General features: G+C 39.1%; 2 protein-coding genes across 2 annotated transcripts in view; one reads left to right on the plus strand and one right to left on the minus strand.

The window, feature by feature from the left end:
* Positions 1-11787, plus strand: part of LOC126473685 (uncharacterized) — a 58870-nt gene extending 47083 nt beyond the window's left edge. Inside the window, exons 12-14 of the mRNA XM_050100921.1 lie at positions 7044-7211; positions 8314-8541; positions 11450-11787. Coding sequence (XP_049956878.1) covers positions 7044-7211; positions 8314-8541; positions 11450-11597 — 544 coding nt within the window. The 3' untranslated portion in view covers positions 11598-11787. The remainder of the gene's footprint in view (positions 1-7043; positions 7212-8313; positions 8542-11449) is intronic.
* Positions 11788-17477: 5690 nt separating this feature from the next.
* The window catches only part of LOC126474050 (netrin-3-like), a 442560-nt gene continuing 437268 nt past the window's right edge, over positions 17478-22769 (minus strand). The window contains exon 6 of the mRNA XM_050101461.1: positions 17478-22514. Within this exon, the coding sequence (XP_049957418.1) occupies positions 22373-22514 (142 nt within the window). The 3' untranslated portion in view covers positions 17478-22372. The remainder of the gene's footprint in view (positions 22515-22769) is intronic.

Genomic DNA, 22769 nt, shown 5'->3' on the forward strand with positions numbered 1-22769 from the left:
ACAGTACTTTTCCCAGAAGATGGTGGGAAGCTATCGTCATTCCTGTTCCGAAACCTGGAAAGGACAAACATCTCCCCTCTAGCTATCGCCCCATTTCTCTCACGAGTAGTGTATGTAAGGTTTTGGAGTGTAGCCTGGTGGATGGAGTTCTGAAGCCTTTTAACACCTGCCCAATGCAGTTTCCGAAAGCATCGTTCTGCAGTTGACCATCTTGTTGCTCTCTCCACTTATATCATGAACAATTTTCTAAGGAAATGCAAACAGTAGCAATATTTTTTGGTCTGGAGAGAGCATACGATACCTGTTTTGAGGACAGGCATCCTCCGCACACTGTTCTCTTGGGGCTTTCGAGGTAAGCTACCCCTTTTTATTCATGAATTTATGACAGAGCCCACATTTAAAGTGCGAGTGAACACTACTCTCTCTCTCGTACTTTCTCCCAAAACAACGAGGTGCCCCAGGGCTCCGTGCTAAGTGTTGTACTGTTTGCCATCGCCATAAATCCAATAATGGATTGTCTCCTTCCTGATGTCTCGGGCTCCCTCCTTTGGACGATTTTGCGATCTTCTACAGCTCTCAATGGATCAGCCTTCTTGAATGACGTCTTCAAGGATATCTCGATCGCCTCCACTCTTGGAGCATCGAAACCGGCTTCCACTTTTCTCCCAGTAAGACCATTTGTGTCAATTTTTGGCTTCGTACAGAGTTTCTTCCCACTTCCCTACATCTAGGCCCTGTCAACCTTCCTTTCGCAGACGTCGCTAAATTCTTGGGACATATGTTTGACAGAAAACTGTGCTTGTCCTCCCACGTTTCCTATCTTTCGGCTCGCTGTCTGCAATCCGTCAACACCCCCCGTGCTCTGAATGGTACTTCCTGGGGAGTGGACTGAATGGTCCTTCTCTGCCTATATTGCGCGTTAGTGCACTCGATATTGGACTATGGAAGCATAGTTTACTCCTGTGCTCGGCCGTCTATTCTTCAGCGTCTCGACTCTGTCCACACCGTGGATTGTGTTTAGCGTTTGGAGCTTATTACACCAGCCCTGTGGAAAGCCTTTATGCTGAGACTGCTGAACCCCCGCTGTCCAGTCGGCGAGCTGTCCTTCTCAGTCATTATGCTAGCCATCTGTCTTCCATGTCTGCTAATCCGGCACATGACCTTTTTTTTCGATACCTCCTTGGATTTAGGGTATGCAGGCTGCCCTTCCTCTGTACCACCAACGGGAGTGCACTTCCATCAACTGCTATGTTGTCTTTCCTTCCACTTTCCTAAAACTTTCTTGACAACTGGGGGTACAGCACCGCCTTGGCTCCGGCCCCGGACCTGCCTGCTCCATGACCTTTTTCAGCTTCCCAAGGATGGTGCCCCTTCTCTCGTTTATCGTCGGGCATTTGCAAATGGAGGATGCCACATTTATTTGCACTGACGGCTCAAAAATATCATTTGGTGTTGGGAGTGCCTATATTGTCGGCGACACCCCAAATAGATTTCGGCTTCCCAACCAGTGTTCATTTTTTACTGCAGAGCTTTGCGATGTTCTCCAGGCTGTCCAGTACATCTGTCGCCATCAGCGGATACAGTATATTATATGCTCAGATTCGCTCAGCCCTCTCCTCAGTCTCCAAGCTCTTTACCCTGTCCACCCTCTGGTCCATCGGATTCAGGACTGCCTCCACTTGCTCCACTTGGGGGGCGTCTCTGTGGCATTCCTCTGGATCCCAGGACACGTTGGTATCCATGGAAACGAGGCGGCCGATATAGTGGCCAATGCTGCAGTCTCTCTTCCTGAGCCTGCTGTTCACTCGATTCCCTTCGCCGATCTGCAGAGTGTTTTATGTTGTCGTGTTGCTGTTCCCTGGCATGCACATTGGTCTACACGTCCCAATAATAAATTGTGAGATGTGAAAGCTCTTCCCTGTGCTTGGACCACCTCCTCCTCCTCCTCCTCCTCCTCCTCCCGAACTTGTTGTTGGGAGGAGGTAATTTTAACTAGACTCCGAATAGGGCACTGTCTTTTTAACCATCTACATCTTTTAAGTGGCGATCCTGTCCGCTTTGTCACCACTGCTCTCAACTGTGGATGGTGAGACAGCTTTTACTTCAGTGCCCCTATTTTACTCTGCTACGTGCCCGTTTACAGCTGCCGACTGATATATCTTCCATTTTAGTTGATGACACGTTCTTAACCGATCGTGTCCTCGAGTTTATCAGTGTTAGTGAGATGACATCAGTAATTTGAAGCTCTTTTTGGGGAAAACAATCCTCCCTTCTATAGTGGTTTTCTAAGCTTTCCTGTTTTTTTAGTTTCCCCCACTTTTTGAGTTTCACTCCCATTGCTGCTTATGTACTTTTTACCCTTCCCTAAGCCACACAGTGAGCACTAATGACCATAGCAGTTTTGTGCCCTAAAACCATATAAAAAATAATTTAAAAATTTTTTTTCTTTGGAGGAGAGGCCGTGTGGTGCCATTCCATGGATTGCCATTTTGTTTCCAGTTCAAAGTGATGTTTCATCACCTATGACTATATTCGACAACAAATTGTCATGATCAGCCTCGTAACATGCAAGCAATTCTGCACAGATGGTCCTTCATTGCTCTTTATGCTTTTCTGTTAGGTGAGGACCGCAGCAGGCACACACTTTTGAGTATTCCAACTGGTGGACAAGTTGTCAGCACTACCAACAGAGACATCCAGTTGAGCAACAAGGTGTTTGATTGCAATATGTAAGTCACCTCGAATGAGAGAGTACACACATTCCAACAGTGCAGGAGTCACAGCTGTGTGCAGCCGGCCAGCATGCGGGAAACTTGACAGATTTGCACGACCCTGTTGTGATGATGATGATGCTTCACCTAACGACTTGTCTGTCGGGTCTCTGTAGACACTTTGCAAGCACCCATGAAGATCTGTGATGCTCTTGTTTTCTGCCTAAAGAAACTCAATGCCAACTCTCTGCTTGGAAGGCTTCTGATTTGCAGATACCATTTTGAAGGCTATATGCAGCACTGCCAAATGTTGGAACTTCATGAAACTATAGGGACTGAAGTAAGACTATTCCACAATGCCCCACAACAAATTCCACAGTTTTTCAACCGGAATTGGCCGAGAAAAAGAAGTGTTCCATTACTTATCTAATGCCCCTTGTAGTTTGAATGTTTTGGTATGTCGTATGGAAAATATGTACAGTTGCTTGGGAATTGAAGAGTGAACAAAGTGCTATAGTGGTTGAAACATTGGGCTCTTATTCAAGAGGATCTGTTTGTATAACTGGTCAGTGATCTTTAGTTAGTTCTTCCATTGTTTTCATATTGGACTTAACTGTCAAGAAGATCATAGTCCATCATCTCCCCCCTCCCCTCCCCCCACAGCCCTCATTTGTTTAATGATTTCTATGTCAGATATTATTCTAGTAGTCAAACCTTTCTTGAGGGTAGACCATGTTCAAATGTCTTTCAGTGCTGGATAAATTTTTAGTTCTGTCTCTTCATCGTGAACAGGGTGGTGCAATGGCTGGTGCAGTTGGCTGCCATTCAGGATAGGGGTTCATACAAATGTCTGGCCACCCAAGCATAGAATATTTTGTGATTTCCCCTAAACCACTTCAGGTGAATGCCAGAATGGTTACTTTGAAAAGGCCATGGCCAGTTTCCTGCTCTATCTTTGTCCTATTCATCTTCATTCTGAATGTTAAGCCCTACTCTTCTCTCCTTATAAATTCTCAGTAGTAGCTGTTTCATATCTGTAGCAATGACTATTTCTGTGAGCCACTTAGCATCCTTTCACCATGTAATTTTCCCTCTACATGTATACCTTCACTTTCTTGAGTGGAACAAACTGTAATAGTTGAAATGAAGGTATTTACCTGTTTCTTGTATTGTGAATATTTGTAAGATTTTTTGCTTTACTGAAGCACACAGTAAACATATAAAGGTTTGTTTTTATGTCCCTCTTCCACAGTGGCTGTATTAATTTTTTTTTCTCAAGTAATTTAAGAGTATTTTACACTGCCATGTTTTGTATTTATTTAAAAAACACCATCAGTGGTTGTTCCTGAAATTTTACACAAAATTCATAAAGAAAAACTATTTTTAATGTATACAGGAAAAATTAGAAATGTGAAGAGTTTACATTTACAAAAAGTGCGTGATGGATTGTATAGAGTGGAATATCATTCACCTCAGTGGGGTTCATGTCAGGTCGAGCATATTGCTGCAACTTGTGGTGTATGCAGTATGGGATAGTGCTTAGCATTGCTGGCCGATACACTGCAGGTCACCACTTCAAACGCGACTACCAGCAGTTTCTTTGTTATTTAGAATTTATCATTACTGGGAGATACATGGTGACACAGAATACCTGGAATGTTTGAAATGAGCAGTGGCAGCCATGGGCAGGTGGCAGCACTGCGGGTTCTTGACAGTTAGTGAGTAAACAGTCTGCCATTTGAGTAATCATGATCAGTGAAACTGGCAACAGTGTGCATTAGCCATAAAAATGCTTTATAAAAACAATGATTGATTGATTGATTGATAGCGGCACAGAGGTAGTTTAGACATTTTTGTAATTTGGGACACCATGATGCTGTACTGTCGAAACACACGATATAATGTTGGATTAATAACTTTGAAGAGACTGGATCTGCTTTCAAGAAGAAACCATCAGGATGACCAAAAATTGTGCATTCTCCAGCAAACATTGATGTTGTACACGAGTCTGTCTTAGGGAGCCCATGGAGTTCAATTCATAAGCAAGCAGCAGTGGTTGGAAAGTCCCGGGAGAGTGTTCGCAGAATTCATCTTGATTTAAAATTTTATCCATACAAACTACAGATGGTGCAACAATTGAAGGACCATGATTACCGGTTACGATTAAGATTCTATCAACAAATGGTAACAAAAATAAACAATGATGATGAATTACTAAACAAGTTGTGGATGTCAGATGAGGCACATTTTTGCCTCAAAAGTTATGTGAATAAACAGGACTGCCATTACTGGGAAAACACAATTCCTAATGACCTTTACACACTAGTAAAGTGACAGTATGGTGTGGGGTTACATTACATGGGATTATCGGACCGTATTTTTTTTGCAAATGAACAGAGAAACACAATAACTGTCAATACCGATTGTTACACAGAGATGTTATGAACTTTCGTTAATTTGCTTTGAACTTCTTTCCAAACATTCAAGAAGCCTGGTTTCAGCAGGGCGGAGTTATGTCACACACTGCACGGCAATCAATGGCATATGTATGAGAATTGTATGGCAACTGTGTGATCTCCCAATTCAGTAACATTCCCTGGCCCCCTAGATTGCTAGATTTATCCATTTGTGATTTTTTTCTTGTGGTGCTACCTCAAGAGCAAAGTCTACATAACTCGACCAAGAACCCTAGATGACTTAAAACAGAGAATTCAGATGCAGTTCACAATATCCCAGCTGAGATGTTGGAGTGGTCAGTGTGGAGTCTCAACAGCAGATTTCACGAATGTATTTGCACAGGACGATGCCATCTAAAGGACGTAATAAAAAAAGATAAATGCTATCAATGTTTTGTAAGTGGAAAGTTGTAAGTTTCAATTACTATGAATGAAATTTCTTTCCTTCATCACTTCTAGTTATATTGGATTGTGGAAATGTTCCCATTTTCTGTGTTACCCTTTACTTGAAATGTCATATGCCTGTATGTTCGAGAATATTTGATGTTTGTATAAATAGCTCCACTCTCCATTGAGGAGGTCGGTTCCGTTCTGGCTATGTGATGATTATCTTAAGAAATGTGATTTCAGTGCTAAATGTTGTAGTTCAATGACAACTGTGCTTTCGGATTTTGGCCTCAAGTGTGGCTACAACATGCCAGTATTACTGTCAATGTGTTGCTGTCCTGTAGTAGTCATATCTTTTCATTATTCAACCCTCTTTCTGTGTATGCCTTACAGTTCACTGCCCTTTTCTCGGATTTACTCAGTTGTTGTTTGTTCTGTCATTTATCTTCTTTCTCCTCCCTCCTTGCTCTCTTATTCTTCAGTTTTGGAGTTTTTGACTTTTTGAACCTGTTGTAAATTTCTCCCTCCAGTTTTTTTGAAGAGTTTTAGTATATTCTTGCAAGTATGTAGTGGTTGTAGATGATTATGGCAGCTGTCTTCAATGCATGGCCTAAGGAAATTATAGCTCCAGCAAATACATTATTTAACATAATCCAGTTCTTTCTCTCATTTCGCAAACTGTTATGCTTTTAGTGTTTCTCTGGTTGTACCATAAGTCTGTCTGAGGATCTAGTCTGGTGATTCATTGTAAGAAATTGAGGTTATGGTGGAGCTGTGTGTTCTCATATTTGAAAATTAAGGTACTTATCAAGGATTTTAGGAAGGGAAAATTATGCACAGTAAGGATGGAAACCATCAGAAAGTAAGTATTTTTGTTTATTATTGGGGTTTATGGGTAACTAGTGAAGGAAAGTGGATTGACATGAAGATAAATATTCAATTGGTTGTTTCACACACCTCATGCCACATTCATTGACCACCACCTCACCCAATGTCCAGTTTTTTCTCTTTACTATTTCTTATTTCTTATGTTATCTCTCCCAAATATATTTGTCTTTAGTTATCCACTTGCCCTTTCTTGGTATGATACCCAATTATTTAGGTTTTCAAATCTTATTTATCTTGTCTGTTGATGAAATTTCTTTCTTAACTTTCAAGCACCATGACATTTAAGGTTAGGTGAATGAAATGATTTATATGACATTTCCAATGCAAATGTATTATGAAAAATACAAACATGAGGCCACAAGTTAATTTTGTTGTATTGGTCAGTAAGAATTCCTCTCAGAATGTTTGAGAATATGATCAGAGAGATGATTTCATTGTTAAATGTAAATTAACATTTCAAGAACTGTAGCTGAAATATAAAAAGTATTTTAAAATCTTGGTAAAATATGATACAGACACCGTCTATACACTCATAATAGCTTTCAATGTAATGTGAATTTGTTATTGTGAACACTGTCACAGAATTTTTTTCTTTTATTAGGTTGTATCAAAGGAGCTTTCTGGAATCCTTAAGTGGACACTATGAAACTGGAGAACCACTGCCAACTCCAATTGTAGAGCAACTGGTTCAGCTGCGAAACCACATGGCTGGATATGATCTCTGCAGAGAACTCTACCTCTCTGCTCTTGACATTGAATTACACTCTTCGTTAGTATGACAGTCATTCTCATAGATAGAAAAACATAGCTATAAATAAAAGTTATATTAACATTTTTCTGGATTGGACACTGTCTTATGCTGAACAGGTTGTTTTTAACGAAAGTCAGTATCATGAAACATATTTAAACTAATTTCATTCTGTGTGTTTTTACCTGTACATCATTCTTTATAAGTTCTTAAATTCAGGCAGCATTTTTCTTTGAACTGTTGTATATGGAAGTAATGACAAAGTACAACATCTCCAATCGAAATTACTTCCGAAAATGTGATGAGGTGGACTAGTTGTGAGAGCTGGACATACCACATTGCTGTTGAAAATGTATACTTAAGGCAAACTGTGAAAGTTCTGTCTATTCACCTTGTGTCTTGTATAGTTGTGTCCTTCTCCCAGAAGGTCTCTCTCGGCCATAGCTCTGCTGATCACAACTGCCATGACTGTAATGAGTATCTATAATTATCTGAACTTGGTGAGTGATTTTGTATTTTTCATGGATACTGCAGTAATTTTATTGCCATGGTGCAATGTGTACAGCTACACTTTGTGACACTCGGAATGTAATGCGTGCACATAATCCAATTTGAATGAAAATGCACTGTCACACTATGTATGTGACTGCCCCAGTGCACACACTTAGCTAGTCAAAAGCAAGGAAAGGCAACACTTCTTTATAAGGGTATGCTGTTGATCATTAACATGATCACAATGCACCAGTTGTTGCCCAACTGGGTTTAAGCCATATTGTACCACACTGCATTTTCTGTGAGGGCCAATCAGCCACAAATATTACAAAGGCTTAATTAGTTGAAACAACTTTATTGTCTGTTATACAAATACAATGTAAGAATCCTTATCTGAAATAATCTGTAAAGAGACAATCTGTTTGTTGTGGTCTTCATTTAAAGACTAGTTTGATTCAAACCTCCTGCTGGGATCTACTTAATCAACAGTAATTATGTAGAATTTGACTTGAAAGTAGCTGATACAAAAATAGTAGCTATGTTTTCTATTGTAATGTGTCCCCCCCCCCCCTCCCCCCTCTCCAAGAGAACAAAAACAGATGTATCCTGTATTATTCTAATATTGTTACAGAACAGAATTTTGGGTGGATGTGATTGAACGAATGTGGCCACAATATAATGTTCTTCCATTGGACAAAAAGGATTCTCATCCCTGCTCATTTTCAGCCATATTCTCAGATGAATGGGCAGCAGCATATTACAGTCATATTTGGGCTCGTTTAGTGGCTGCAGATGTGTTCAGTGCTTTTCTAGAAGCAGGACTTGAGAACAAAGAGGAATGCCAGGTTGTTGGTAAAAGGTTAGTTGATCATTAATTTTTTATGCTATAAGTTATGATTAGAGGTGTTTCTCAAAGGAGTGGCTGTTGTGTGTTAGTTATGAGTACTTTTACAAATAATTGGAATCTTTGGGATCTTTTATATCGGTGCATTATCATTTTTGTACAATTTTTTGATCTAATCGCATTCTTCTTGCTAGGACTTTCATCCAGGAACTGGCTGCTCATTGGTTCTTGAGCTGCCATGTCTGTAGTACAGTTAGCAGGAGAAGATCCTTGACAGCTGTCATTGCTACTGCCGTCTTTCAACTGCAGAGAACAAGTGGCTGCGGGTGGAAAACATGCCAACTATACATCTGCAGCATCACTGAGATGTTTACAAAATCGTGTTATGTGATTGGTTGAAACACCTTCAACAAGCCCAATGCAGCTGTCAATGGTCTTCTTTTGCCATCTCTTCTATAACTATCAAAACGGAGGTACTGTTGATGATAAATGTGCTTGCTATGAACAGACGTTTTTATGGGGTCATCAGAGAGGTGGAGATCAATGTTCAGGAAGGTGACATGCTGGGCCGAGGAGGAGCAGGTGAGGCAGATGAGAGAGATCATGAGGTTGTGGAGTAATGATGATAGTGTTTCTTGGACTGATAGAATTCATTGTATGTCTTATTGATGATAGTTGCCACGTCATTTTGAAGAGCATTTGCTGCATTATTCAAGAGGTGACAGTTACATAGTGCCATGAGCAAGCTGGGATTTTCTATGTGGAGCTTGATGCATGCACTTTAGGTCGGTACAAAATTTACAGCAACAATATTAGAACAAAAACTGAGGTTATTCTTGAGGAGTAAAGGTGCCTTGCTAAGCTCACTTTTGATTCCTGGCAGTTGAATGTTTCACTATCACTGCTGTAAAATGAGAAAAGCTTTGTTCAGTGACCTGACAGCTTTTTCACAAGAAAAATAATATGCTATGAGAGGAAAAGTTTTGAGGTCCCCTTTTTGCTGAGTGCACCAAAGAAAGACAATAATAATGAGTTGCTTAATTGCTTATGGACCTAGCACTGACAAAATAATATTTGTTGCCTTTGTACATGCAAATAAATATTTTTCCAGAGGTTTTTTGAATCGGGAGATAGATCTGAGTATAAATTTGTACAGCAGCCCACAATCAATCTGTCGGACACCATGAAGTGGCTTGTGATGTGTACGTGTAGAACAATGACTGTTTGAGTGAGTGAAACACAAATGCTACTTCTGCAGCTCACACATTTTGCAGGCCTCTACTTTCCTGAGAAAGACCAAAAGAACCTTCATTTGAATTTATAAGGCTGACAGATGAATGGAGTTTCAGTATACCGCAGTGTTTTCATGTATTTTATCATCGTTTTTGCTTCTTTGAGGCCCACTAAAATGAGTTGGATTACACAGTATAGTGAGCATTATAACCATCTCATCTTTGTTAAACCATGAGTAAATATCACACTATTCATTATCAAACTTGGCTTTCAATTTCAGCTTACATGCTGCCTTTTTGGTGTTATCACTTGTAATCATTAGTTTTGCTGTCTGGCAACGTTGGCGAATATACTTCATGATATGTCAAATTCAAAGTGACAACAAAAAACTGTCTGATAAACTGCTGACTTGCTACTGGTTGTGAGTATGTTTGATGTAACAACTGGTGAGATTTACCAACTTGGCTCTCATCAAACAACAGCCTGAAGTTTTAATTTCAATTTATACCCAGCCACACTTACATTATCAAATGTGTCACCACAATTATAATGGATTTGTGGTGGGGAAGGATAAAGAATTTGTAAATTACAGCTGTATTTTCAGCTGCTTACCTGAAGACTGTCAAATATAACTGTTCCAAAATGATTGAATAACATGTTAGCTGTGCTATTTCTCTTTGACGTATAGTGGGGTGCTTGCTTAATCGTGTGGGAAGAAGTAGTGGAATGCTGAACTAATGAAACAGTGAGGTAAGTTCCAACCATTGTGGAGGAAGGGAGGTGCTTGTAAAAGTTTTTGAAATGTTGGTTCACAATTATGAAGCAGGATCTCACTTTATTTTTTTACCCACTCCATTATTATTCGCGAACTTTTGGATTCCTTTTCTTGAAATTAAGAGAAGTCAAATGATGCAGAAATGTGGACCTGATAATTCAGTCTTGGTTAATGAATGAGATGCATAAAATATTGAGATTGAAGGCAGACGAGCAATATCTGAAGAGAAATGATAGCATCAGAAAATGGGAGGGGGGAACTGGAAACCTGAAGAGGAATGTCAAAATTGAGAACCTACGGCTAAGCTTCAGGAAATGGCAATGACAGCTGCTGTAAATAGAGCAGTGTAGTTAGTAACATTTACAATAGTATTTTAATACTACCAGGTTATTCACCAAGGATTGAATAGGGATGAGGATATGTGACTCAACAACTTCTGTTTTGGTCTTCCTGCCATCTTTATGTAGATTATTGCACATTTTGTCCTTTGTGAATACAATTAAGCTTCAGTAGTAAAAGACTGAAATTTGCATTTTATTATTCTATGTCTCTCTTTATTTTCTGTATTTACTACTTAATGTGGTAAGTTTCCCATTGTATTTTTCACCGATTTTTGCTTCCATTGTTGATACTATTACAGCTCCAACCTCCCCCCGTCAGTGGCAGCTACAGCTGTTATTCGGTTTCGAGTAGATTGCTTGTAATTATTGGAGTGTAAAATGAATGGGCAACTGGCTTGTGTTGCGTAATATGTAGTCAAAATTAGGTTAAACATTTTACAAAGTTAAAGCAACATTAGTTGTTTGAAATCTAAAGATAAATTTAAAAAAGTGTTACTTTAAATGAAATTACTTGTCGTATTGCTTTGTTACTTCTCTGTGTATTGCAAACTGTAAGTTATGATTGTTTGCACAGGTTTCGTTCCACTTACCTGGCACTTGGTGGAGCTTGTCATCCGGGTGAAGTGTTCAGAAGATTTAGAGGTAGAGATCCTTCTGCCAAAGCACTATTACGATCACTTGGGATTAAACAGCCAAAACTGATGCAGGCTGTCAGTGGATAAAAAGTTTAAATCTCTGTTACTTTCAGTTAAGTCTGTCTGCTGTGGAATTGTGGTGCTGTGGTGAATATCATGCAAAGACTGAAGTTCCTTGTTTTGTTTTTGGCTCAGTCACATTGTAATTACTGTGGAATTTACTAGTGGTAGAGCAGTTTATGAATAAAAAGAGATGTAAGTTTTTGTAAAAATCAAACTGACCAGTACTTCTTCCTCCTTCATTATCCTTAACTACATTTATTTGCCAGAACATTATGACTGCTTAACTACTGTCAGTATAAACTCATCCAGGTAATAGCAACATCACCTGGCAAGGAATGACTACTAGTCAGTCACAAGCACGGTGCATGTAGCATCAGTGAGTGTGCTGTCCGTGTGTAGAATGGGGACAGTGCATGACCTGTCTGAGTTGGACTGAGGGCAGATTATGATGGCCCAGAGGCTCTGGCACGAGCATTTCAGAAACTGCATGACTCTTAGGGTGTTTGAGCAGTGATTTTTCAACACGTGGCTAAACCAAGGTGAAGCTGTGTCCAGACGTCATGGGGTCGGGTGGCTACCCCTCAAAAGAAATTTCAGATGTTATGGGCTGGGCAGACTGATAAAACAGGACAGGCCACAAACTGTGATGGAATTAACATCAAACTTTAATGGTAGGCAGGGTACAAGTGTGACTGAATGTACAGTGCACCAAATCCTCTGAATGATGGGCCTCTACAGCCAATGTCCGATGCATGTGTCTTTGATAGCACCACGGCATTGACAACTACAGCTGAAATTGGGCAGGTGACTGTTGGCACTGGATGTTGGCACAGTTGCAGAGCATTCCATGCTCTGATGAATCCCGATATCTTCATCATGCTGATGGGAGGGCACGAATCCGTTGTCTTACAGGGGAACAGCCCCTTGACGCCTATGCTGTGGGATGGAGACAAGCTGGTGACGGCTCCTTTATGATCTGGGGGAACATTCACATCGACATCCATAGGTCCAGTGGAGCTTGTGCAGAGCACCATGACAGCCAAGGAGTATCATACAGTGGTTGCAGACCATGTACACCGCTTCATGACGAACATGTTTCGCGACAGCAGTGACGTTTTTCAGCAAGATACTGTGCCATGTCAGAACATGAGGGGGGTGTGATGCAGTGATTTGAGGAACACGGTGGCTAGTCCCAGTTGATGTGCTGGCCCTCCAACTCGCCAGATCTGAATCCCATCAAACACATCAGGGATGTGATTGAACACAATTTCAGAGCTTGTCGCCCCTCCTCCCCTGAATTTACAGGAATTAGGTGATTTGTGTGCAGATGCAGTGCCAACTCCCTCCAGTGACCTACTGTGGCCTCATTGCATGCCATGATGTGTCGCTGCTGTTATTCATGCCAAAGGTGAACATACCAGCTATAAGGTTGGTGGTCACAATGTTCTGGTTCATGAGTATATATTCACTTTAGGGAATGAACGGTTGAAAGTTACAAATCCAAACGTTGTATGATAACTCTGTCAAGGGAATACAAGAAAGTTTATTACATTGTACAAACAACAATTGACACAAAGTTGCTAAGATTGTATGGTGCACAAGTGTGACCAACAAGTATGTGTACATCATGGTGGCGTGGAGACTCGAAATTCCTCTAAAGTACACTGACATGGTCAGCACTGATGTAAAGGTCTGTAATACAGCATTTTATGTTCACAAGTTGAAGAATATGCAGGCTCTTTTTTGCCCCAGGGCATGCTCATACAGTCATCTCAACAGTGAGAAGATGATATGACAGTATGCTTTGACAATACAAACCATCGTTAGGAGCAAACCATATCTTAATATGAATTTACATAGTTTAGACGTGTCATGCGACACAGGTGATTTTCGGGTCAGTTATGACACTATGAAGGCATGGACTACACAATACCCAGCCCCTCAGCAGAGAAATACTCCGACCTGGCCGGGAATCAAACCCTGCTGCAATGACCCCGCAGCTACCAAGGCGGACATAATGCAGTTGGTCAACTGTAGCAAAACAGTGGTGTACTCAGTTACAGAATTAGCAGACATGACTTGGGTTTGAACAAGCAAGTTAATTATCCATCTTTGGACCAATGACTACAACATCTGTGGCTTGCATAAGATATTATTGATGAAATAGAAAAAAAGGTGGACTGTATATGAGTGGTTGTCAGAGAGATGGAAAAGAACTTTTGGGGTGGGGGGAGAGATAGTGGCCAAGAATGCAGACTAGTAGAGGTTTATATCATGGGGACTACAGGAACAGAAAGCATGTTGGAAGGACAGCTTCCAACAATGACGTTCAGGGGAAATGGGAAAGTTATTGTTGTATGGAACACATTTGGCAACCAGGTAGTTGAGTAGAGTTTGTAGTTATGCAGTGGTTTTCGCATAGCTAAACAGCTAGTCATACATACATTAAATGCTGCACAATAGTTTCACATTGTTGGTAGATGATGATGTGACTGCTTTCACACATGGCCCTACCTCTTATTGGACTGAAAACACTTGCAACTGGATTGCTATAGGTGGTGGTAGTTGGCACATGGGAAGGTCTCTCATAGGCATTGCCAATAGTTTAATGACATGTGTGGTGCATGATAGGGACCACAGATGGATTAGAGAATGTTGTTCTAGCTCATGTGTCCGTAATGAGGGGTGCGCAGACAGCTCACGCATGGGCAGTAAGCCAACTGAACAGTAGCCTACATACTGATGTGGTGAACTGCCTGTGGCCAGGGATGACAAAGTGGCTCGCACACACACAGAATGTGGTGGAACGGGGCTACCTGGATGTAGCCTATATGACATGTACCTGAGTGCTGGCAATTTGATGGGTGCTCTCATGTCCCTATGCCTAATGGGGTAGAGTTAAAAACTGCCTGGACAAGGATATTGTTTGTTTGGTTGGTTGTTTGAAGAATACTGTTTTTGGGGCCCAGAATAGGATTGTAATATGACATTTATAAAGTCAAAGCGTACCAAGAAGTTGTCAAAGCCCTGATTAAGGATGTAATAGAATTTTGAAGGCCTGAATGATAATGGACATTATGAGCAGTACTGGTCACTGGTTGGTAAACAGTAAAGATGTGTTACCTGGATTACAAAAAGAAAATACTGGACATTGCGGGGGTGGGGGCAGGAGAGCTGAATGTTTGTGTATGGGCTAATTGAGCAGTGTATAGTCTGACTGTAAAAACTGTCAGTGACATAAGCTTATTTCCCACTGCAGGTGTGACATGCATGGCTCAGTAGAAAAGAATTTTTTCAATGCTGCGCTGGTTGTAGTGACCATAGGATTGAGAAGGAATGTCCAGATGAAGTTGATTTGAGAATAAGTGCCGAGATTCTGGAGGTGGGTGAGAGGGTGACAGCCATGGATGAAGAGATGTCGGTGATTATGAGAACAAAATATTGTTTCCCACATTGGGCAGACTATAGGAATGTAGACCATACACTTTCTACAGTGATTGTCGAATATGAAGTATTGTACATTATGAATTGATTACACATCTGACATTTTCCTTTAATTGAGTACAGTCTGTTTTCTACTGGTATGAGATGTTTGAGGTGCCTTACAAGAACTCTCCATATTTTAGAAAGATAATGAAATGGTCATTTGAAGCAGAAAAGTTAATCTAGATATGTATCGTATTATGAAAATTCCTGAATTAAAGATATTGGCATTTCATATTTTCATGGTAAAAATTTTACCTGTTAATAAAGAAAACAAACCATAAGTTCAGACACCGAGCCCTTGCATTTTTAGAATGGAATGTTGCTATTTTTGCTTTAATGCATGGCCATATAACTACTTTTCCTTCACACTTGTGTCCCCATACAAGAATTCCAACAATGATTCAACAGCATTCTGGAGATCGTAGTTTTCAGCTGAGGACAAAGATGAAAGCAGGGTATCAGAGACAGTAGGTGAGATATATGGGGTTGACAGAAACAGTCTGAAAAGCAGCACCACAACATCCTGTGCAACACCTTTACAAGATTTTTTTTAGACTGTTTTCGACCACTTTGTATGTTATATAATGAAAAAGGAGGGGAGGGGTGGGGTGTTAACAGAGATGAAGTCTAGTAGTAGTATGCTGGGATACAAGGACATGTTGGAGGATATGCTTCCATCTTTGGAGCTCAGGGAAACTGTTACTAGGTGGAAGAAACCAAATAGATCATTTGGTGTAGCAATTACTCAGGCCCCTTCTGTAATTCTGTGGAGCATGCTCAGTGATTGGGTACTGAGCATCACCAAAGCAGACAATTATCCCATGCCTCTTCATGCACTTAATTTAGTGATGGTCATATCTGTATAAAACACTGTGCAATTGACACAAAGTTAGTTGATGAACATGTTGTTTTGTAAGTTGCTCGACTTACGGTACCGTAGGATTTGCCAGTGGTGGAGCTGGTAGTTGATGGCTGCATGGGGCATGTATTACATGGAGATGACTCCATGAATAGGAACGTTGAGGTACAAATAATGTTTTGGAAATGTCCTAAGGTTTGAGTAGGGTGTTGTGGAGGTTAGAAGGGTGACTGAAAGTGACAATGGTTGGCGTGTAAAGGTTACCAGGGAGAGAGGATCTCATTTCAGAGCTCAGCTTGAGAAACTCATAGCCTTTGTGGAGTAAAATTTTTAGGCATTCAAGACATGAGTGGTACTGGGTAATGAGGGTATCACTTCAGAATATTTTGGAAGTGAGAACTGTATTAGTCAGAGGGTGAGAGGAGGACACTTGACTGGCTAACTTGTTTGCGAATAAGATCTGTAGGGTAGTTGTGGGAGATGTGAGTCCTTGTGAGGGGCCTAGTGTTTTAGGGATCTATTGGAGGTTAGCCTGGATGGAAGGAATGGTATCATTGGAACAGTTTTACGTGTTGAGGTTCCCAAGAGCTGATGATGCCCCTCTGCCACATAATTCTCAGGGTCAAGTACTACAGTGGTCGAGTTCTTGTCCGCTGGGAGGATTATTAATGACAGTTGGAATTCTGGGAAACTGTTACTAGGTGGGAGAAACCAAATAGATCATTTGGTGTAGCAATTACTCAGGCTCCTTCTGTAATTCTGTGGAGCAGAATAGCTAGACTCAGTTTGACTCAGATTTAGGGGTTTCACTGGTATTTTTCGGGAAGGACTGAGAGGCAGTGATTGGAGTGAGGAACTCATGAAATATGTTTACAGGATAGTTTGAGAGAAGAGGAGGAGGGACCTATTGGGACTTGGGTCGGAACTGTTCTAGAGAGGGCCTGCTGTTTCAGAGTGAGGATATTAAATAGCTGTTTGAGTTGAATGATCGTATTGCATTTCGAGATCTTATATATCTGCATTGACAATGTTTCAGTAGAATCTTTAGAATCCAAGAAGTCAAGTCATATGCATTGGAATTACATGGAATGGATTCCTAGCTGACTCAACAATCTTATGTAAATCTTGCAGAACAGTGGCTATGCTTACCTTTCTTATTTCTCTATAATTGCAAAATCTCTGTCGCATCTCAAAAACCTGTGCCCACACACCAAAAACTTGTGTGTTGTCTCTTCAAACCACCCCAGGCTAAGACAAGGAGATGTTGACAAATGGTATTTGGAACCCCAAAGGGAAGCACTGCTCAGAACAACGACCATGCACCATCTAATAATGATTATTTGTTGCATGTCCATAGACTCATTCCAATTGTCAGATCACAGAGAAAATGTTTCAGAGTACTGATAACACAACAGCACTGTAAATACATCTTTGACAAAAATGGCACTGAGAATGCTTCCCATTTCCACTCTTCATGTGATATGAGTACAATGAGGTGCATAGTTTTCTTGTCCTGTCTTCCCTTTTCTTCATAACATGTTTTGTTAATAAAGAATCAAACCATTTAAATTTTATATTTTACTTAAATACATTTTGTACATAAATTTAGGGGTTTTGAGGGGGATAAATAAACAATTTACAAGAAGAATCCTCTGCACTAAATCAGTATATGGTACAAAGTTACAGAAATCATGCATAAATTTACAGCATTCACTTTATTTTGTATTCACCTACTTTACTACAAACATTTTGGAGGTATTTAAATTACTCCACGTAAACAGGTTTTTAAATTGATAACATTTATATTGTTAGCAACATGCACTTTGTATATGCATAATATACATATTTATATTCTATATACTGCTACAACATGTACCAGTTAGAAGCACAAAATTGAAGTACAAATATCCTCTTATATTAAGCATACCATATTGTTTTTTTTGTATCCTCTTACAGAGTGCTATTCAACAGTAATTAGTGCCAAATACCAGAACTTAATCAGCCTTCAGTTTAAATTCATTTGCTCCAGCAGAGTTGAGCTCATAAATTAGAATTTATTAAAAAGTATTATTACCACTATTAAGAATCTTCTAGTGATACAACTTTCATGTGTACATTCTATTACTGTCAATTATAAGCACCTGTGGTCTAAGTACATGGTATCCAAATTGATAACTACATTCAGATGTTGGTGATGATGAGAGAGATGTCATGGGGCTATGTCGTTTGGAAGAAAGGTGCAAAACACACACACACATGCAGGTACGCACACACACACACACACACACACACACACACACACACACACATGCACACACCTGAGAGAGGCAGAAAAAATTTATTGAAAAAATTATTCTGTTACCGTAGTTCTCATAACATTGCACAGCGTATGGCACAAGCATAAAATAAGCAACTGTAATGGGATTCATTGCTGTTGCACAGTGAAATAAAACCAACAAATGCAATATCAACAGTAATTAATTGTATACAGCAGTTACTGGACACACTGCTCAATCTTACCAGTACTGAAGTTTGAAACTTAACATGAAGCATGTAGTCATTAATGGGTTAATCTCGTTTCATGTTGTGATGAAATGAGCCAAAAGTTTATTAAGCCAGTGAACTGGCAAAAAAACTTGCCATTTGTTGTTATGTGTAACTTAACTGTGTGTGATTATAGTAATGTGTATCAGTTGCTTGCCACAGTGGAATAAGTTAGCCTAAGCTTCAAAAATGTGTATGTTACAGAATGTTTTACTATTGTCACACTGAACATAATCACTGCAGCTGAAAATAACATACTAGAATTATCAAGGAGACATTACACATTAATAACCTGAAATGAATGCAAGATTTGCATGATTCGCTGTAGTAATGATTTTTCAACACTGAATGTACTTTATTGCAGTTGTGATCCAACAATAATTGGTTTGATTGTAGAGAAGGAAGCCCTTCAAAATTAAACAAAATCTTGTAAATTTCTGTCATTTTGGTTGATTTCTAACAAATCAGGTGACAGATTAGAGACAAACATGTTTCAGGTGCTTCCAATAATGAAATAGACTTTACTGCATAATATTTGATGAGCACCCTCCTAGTCACACTGCCCTTATTTTTCATTCATTACATGTGTGCAGCTCAATATGCAGAGAACAAAAAAGTGCCCCATATAAATTCTTTTTCAATACGATACTCATACAATTAATACTAAATGAGTGTGACGTGCTGCACTTGTGTGTAATACCTCATACATTATTATTACTTATTCCAGTGTTCCATGTTGTTTAATTGCCTTAACAGAAGTCACACTTCCTGGAAGGTAAGAAATGAGGTCAAATGTGACATTGAAATATGAAATACACTGTTGGTAAAGATTAGTGTCTTTGTGATTGCAATTATTTGTTGATACAGATTAATAATCACATAAGTAGTGTCCTATTTCTTACAAGGAAAGGTCACAAGCGGTCAACTTCTTGAAACTGTCTCTAAGGTGATGTCAGTTAAGATCCCAGGTATCACATACTGTAGCTATTCAACTTAGTGGGCCCTCGCTTGCGATTAATTGACAAGAAAGAAATTCAGAATTTTATGTTAATCTCAACAGCATTAAAAAAGTTGCATTACATACTGTTGTGTGGTGTGATGATTTATTTTTTTTTTTTTGGCCAATTACTTGCAAACGAGGGCGTACGATTGTGAATGACTGCAGTAGGCAATACCTGGGATCTTAACCTAGAACACCGTATAAATAGTTTCAAAAGTCAATCGCATCACTGGGTACCTCTCTTTGTCAGTAACATTGCAAATGAACATAAGAACTATTGGACAATGTGACAAACATTTTTTAAAATAGCTCATATTAAGTATCTTGTCCACAAAACCATGTGTGTGCAATGTCAACATGTCCTGTAATTTTGTAAGACCTGCATCTTCATGCGACATTCTATGAGATGCAAAATGAACAAATGCAGCACTTTTGTTCATTTATGCCTTTCCATAAGAAACAGTGCAATGTTATAGTGAATGCTGGCTTTCAGTTATTAATTTATTAATTCATTGTGTTCCAACAATGATGCATTTAAGTACTTGAGATAATATTTTAAACAATGGAATGAGTTAAGGGAACCAGTCACTCACTGTCTCAAAGAAGTGTGTGTGCGCGTGCACACACACACACACACACACACACACACACACACACACTTGTATTCACTCATTCCATTGCTTGTGTTCTACTCAGGATTCATTTTAAATTTATTTAATTGTGCAGTTATTGACCAATCAGACTGTGAATGCGAGTGTGAGATATGGTGACAGACAATACTGTGTGATGCCCCTGGTCTGTGAACCAGACTAATGGAATTTAAATGTTTGAAACAGTTTGATATACATGTTCTGCCGATTTTTGACCCGCATTCATGTGTATCCATCAGTGAAACTTTCTTGATACCAGAACACAAAAAATTCTGCAATTCAGATTTTAAGATGAAGTGCACAAAAGTACTTAGTTATAGCAACACAATTTTAGGAACTTACTGACACATACCTACAACACTGTGTTATGGCACATGATAGCTTTACATTAATACTGTACAAGTTGTGCTAGCACATAAAAAAGTTTGTGTAAAATTACAAATATGATATAAATATTTTTATTTAAATAATAGTCAAAAATCATTGGTCTATGAACTAAGTGCATTGGCAGACTTCACTTTATCAAACCTGTGCAAAACTGACAACTGGGTTTCAGTTAGTGAAGTTCATTTCAAGTAGCTTTTGCTCCATAGTTCTTGTCAGAGATATGAACATTGAACACAAGCTAGACAAATGTAAATCTAATGTGGCTGTTCAGTCAGATTGCTTAAAGGCAAAAGAAATTGCAATAAACAAGTTGAATGAACCTATATTTTCCCAAAAGTAAATTTTCTAATTTAATTGCAAAAGAAAGGGTAATCAAATTACAATGTAGCTAAAAGCTCTCTCAAATGTGTTTGCCTTAATTACAAGTTCTTTCTTAAACCACAAAGATCAAGTGGACTTTCTAATAAAGTCATAAAACTTAAACAGTATACTAGAAAATGAAAACCTTGTCTAAAGACTGGAATTTGTCCACAAACTCTGATACATTAAGTAATGATTATTTTTAAAATTTTGTTAAATTGGACACTGAGACTATACAAACAAATTCTGATACAGTTGATTATAGTACTGATTTAGCAGTTCGTAGGACAAGGGCAACTGCCCTTTACACACAGTCCTGAGCACATACCAAATCCATTGCAACAACAGTCAAGGAGATAATCACAAAAATAATGCAGATGATCAAATAGAATTCTAGAAATTAATGTAGTACTCATAACTATCAGCTTGTTTGTTTCTTTTATGGTTTTTGGATGGCATTCTGTTTAAGACTCAACAAGTCACTCATGTAGAAAGCAGTTTTTTTCCCCTTACTTTGCCGTTTATGACTTCCCTGTATGTATTTCAGAGTGAAACATAACAGGTTTTCTCTTCCCACAATAAAGCAACTATTCTCACTGTTCTTTGTTTATTTCAAAAAGAATTAAACATGAATTTCTGAAACATCTGCAGATTTGCAGCTACAAGCAGTAAATCACTTCTCACTTTGTCTAAACACTAATTGCATCTTATACAGATCTTGCTCATTATATTATGGGCTTTAACAAAGGAAATTCATTTAATAATAAATTAATAAAAATTATCTAATATGAAAAGTTCTAATATTGTAAATTTGTTCTTAATATACAGTTACTAATGCAAAAGACATTCAATTAAATAATGCCACCATTATCGTGGTTTGGCTAATACTTTTCTGTACAATCATGAACTTGCCACACTCCCCACTTTCTTTTCTGCTTTATTCCTGCAGTCTACAATTCTCACAAGATTCTGGTAACTTTCTTCTTCCACTAACACTTGTTGCACTTGCAGGATTTCACTCGCAGATCTGAGATATGTCATTAGCTTATTAGATTTGGACTTAAGAATCCGGTGAATGATACATCTTGAACTACTAGCTTAACATATATTTTCACTGGTGTTACCAGAGGAAACCTGTTTTACTATGAATAGCCTGATTTTTGAGAATATGTTATTAGTTTTGCTTCTTATGCTGACTTACCATTCAGTTTGATATGTTACAGTTTATATATATGACAGTCTAATACTGACTTCTTGTACCTCTGTTACATAAAAACGTAATTATGAGAATTCTGGGATTCAGCAGTTGGTAACCAAAAATAGGTAGCACCTTACTCACGATACCTTTCTTAAAATCTTGTAATGTAAAAAGCAATATGGCCATGAGTGAGCAGAAAAACACACAGCAGCTGCTAAGAATATGCTGTAGTGTTATTTCTGTCACATGTTATTATTGCAGAATCTGTAAGTGAATGATCCTTTGTCACAAGATGTGGAGTTGCCTCTACAGGTTTCAGTCACATTTGCGTGCTCGATGCTGGAAGCGTCTCATTCGCCTGTGCCATTCATCTTTCCATTCTATGACAATAGAGCGCCGTCCTATGGTCAGACCAGGTTGGTCACCTTCACGTTCTTTACCAAGAATCAAGTAGGACCTGTAAAGGAACAAAATCCTAAATTTATCCAATATTTGTAATGGGTTATCAAGTTTCTGACTTAGTTTCATACATATTAATCTCCTGAGACTAGAAAAATTGACTGTGTAAGACAGACAGTACAACATCATGATAGCAGTAATGAAAATACCAATTAAGAAAGTCTTCCTCCACATTAGCTCACAGAAAATGACAAAAAAGTCAAAAAGGTTAAAGACAAATGCCCCCTTTTTTTTCAGAAAACAGGTAATGGTG

This window comes from Schistocerca serialis, chromosome 4 (genome assembly GCF_023864345.2).
Source record: "Schistocerca serialis cubense isolate TAMUIC-IGC-003099 chromosome 4, iqSchSeri2.2, whole genome shotgun sequence".
Lineage (NCBI taxonomy): Eukaryota > Metazoa > Arthropoda > Insecta > Orthoptera > Acrididae > Schistocerca > Schistocerca serialis.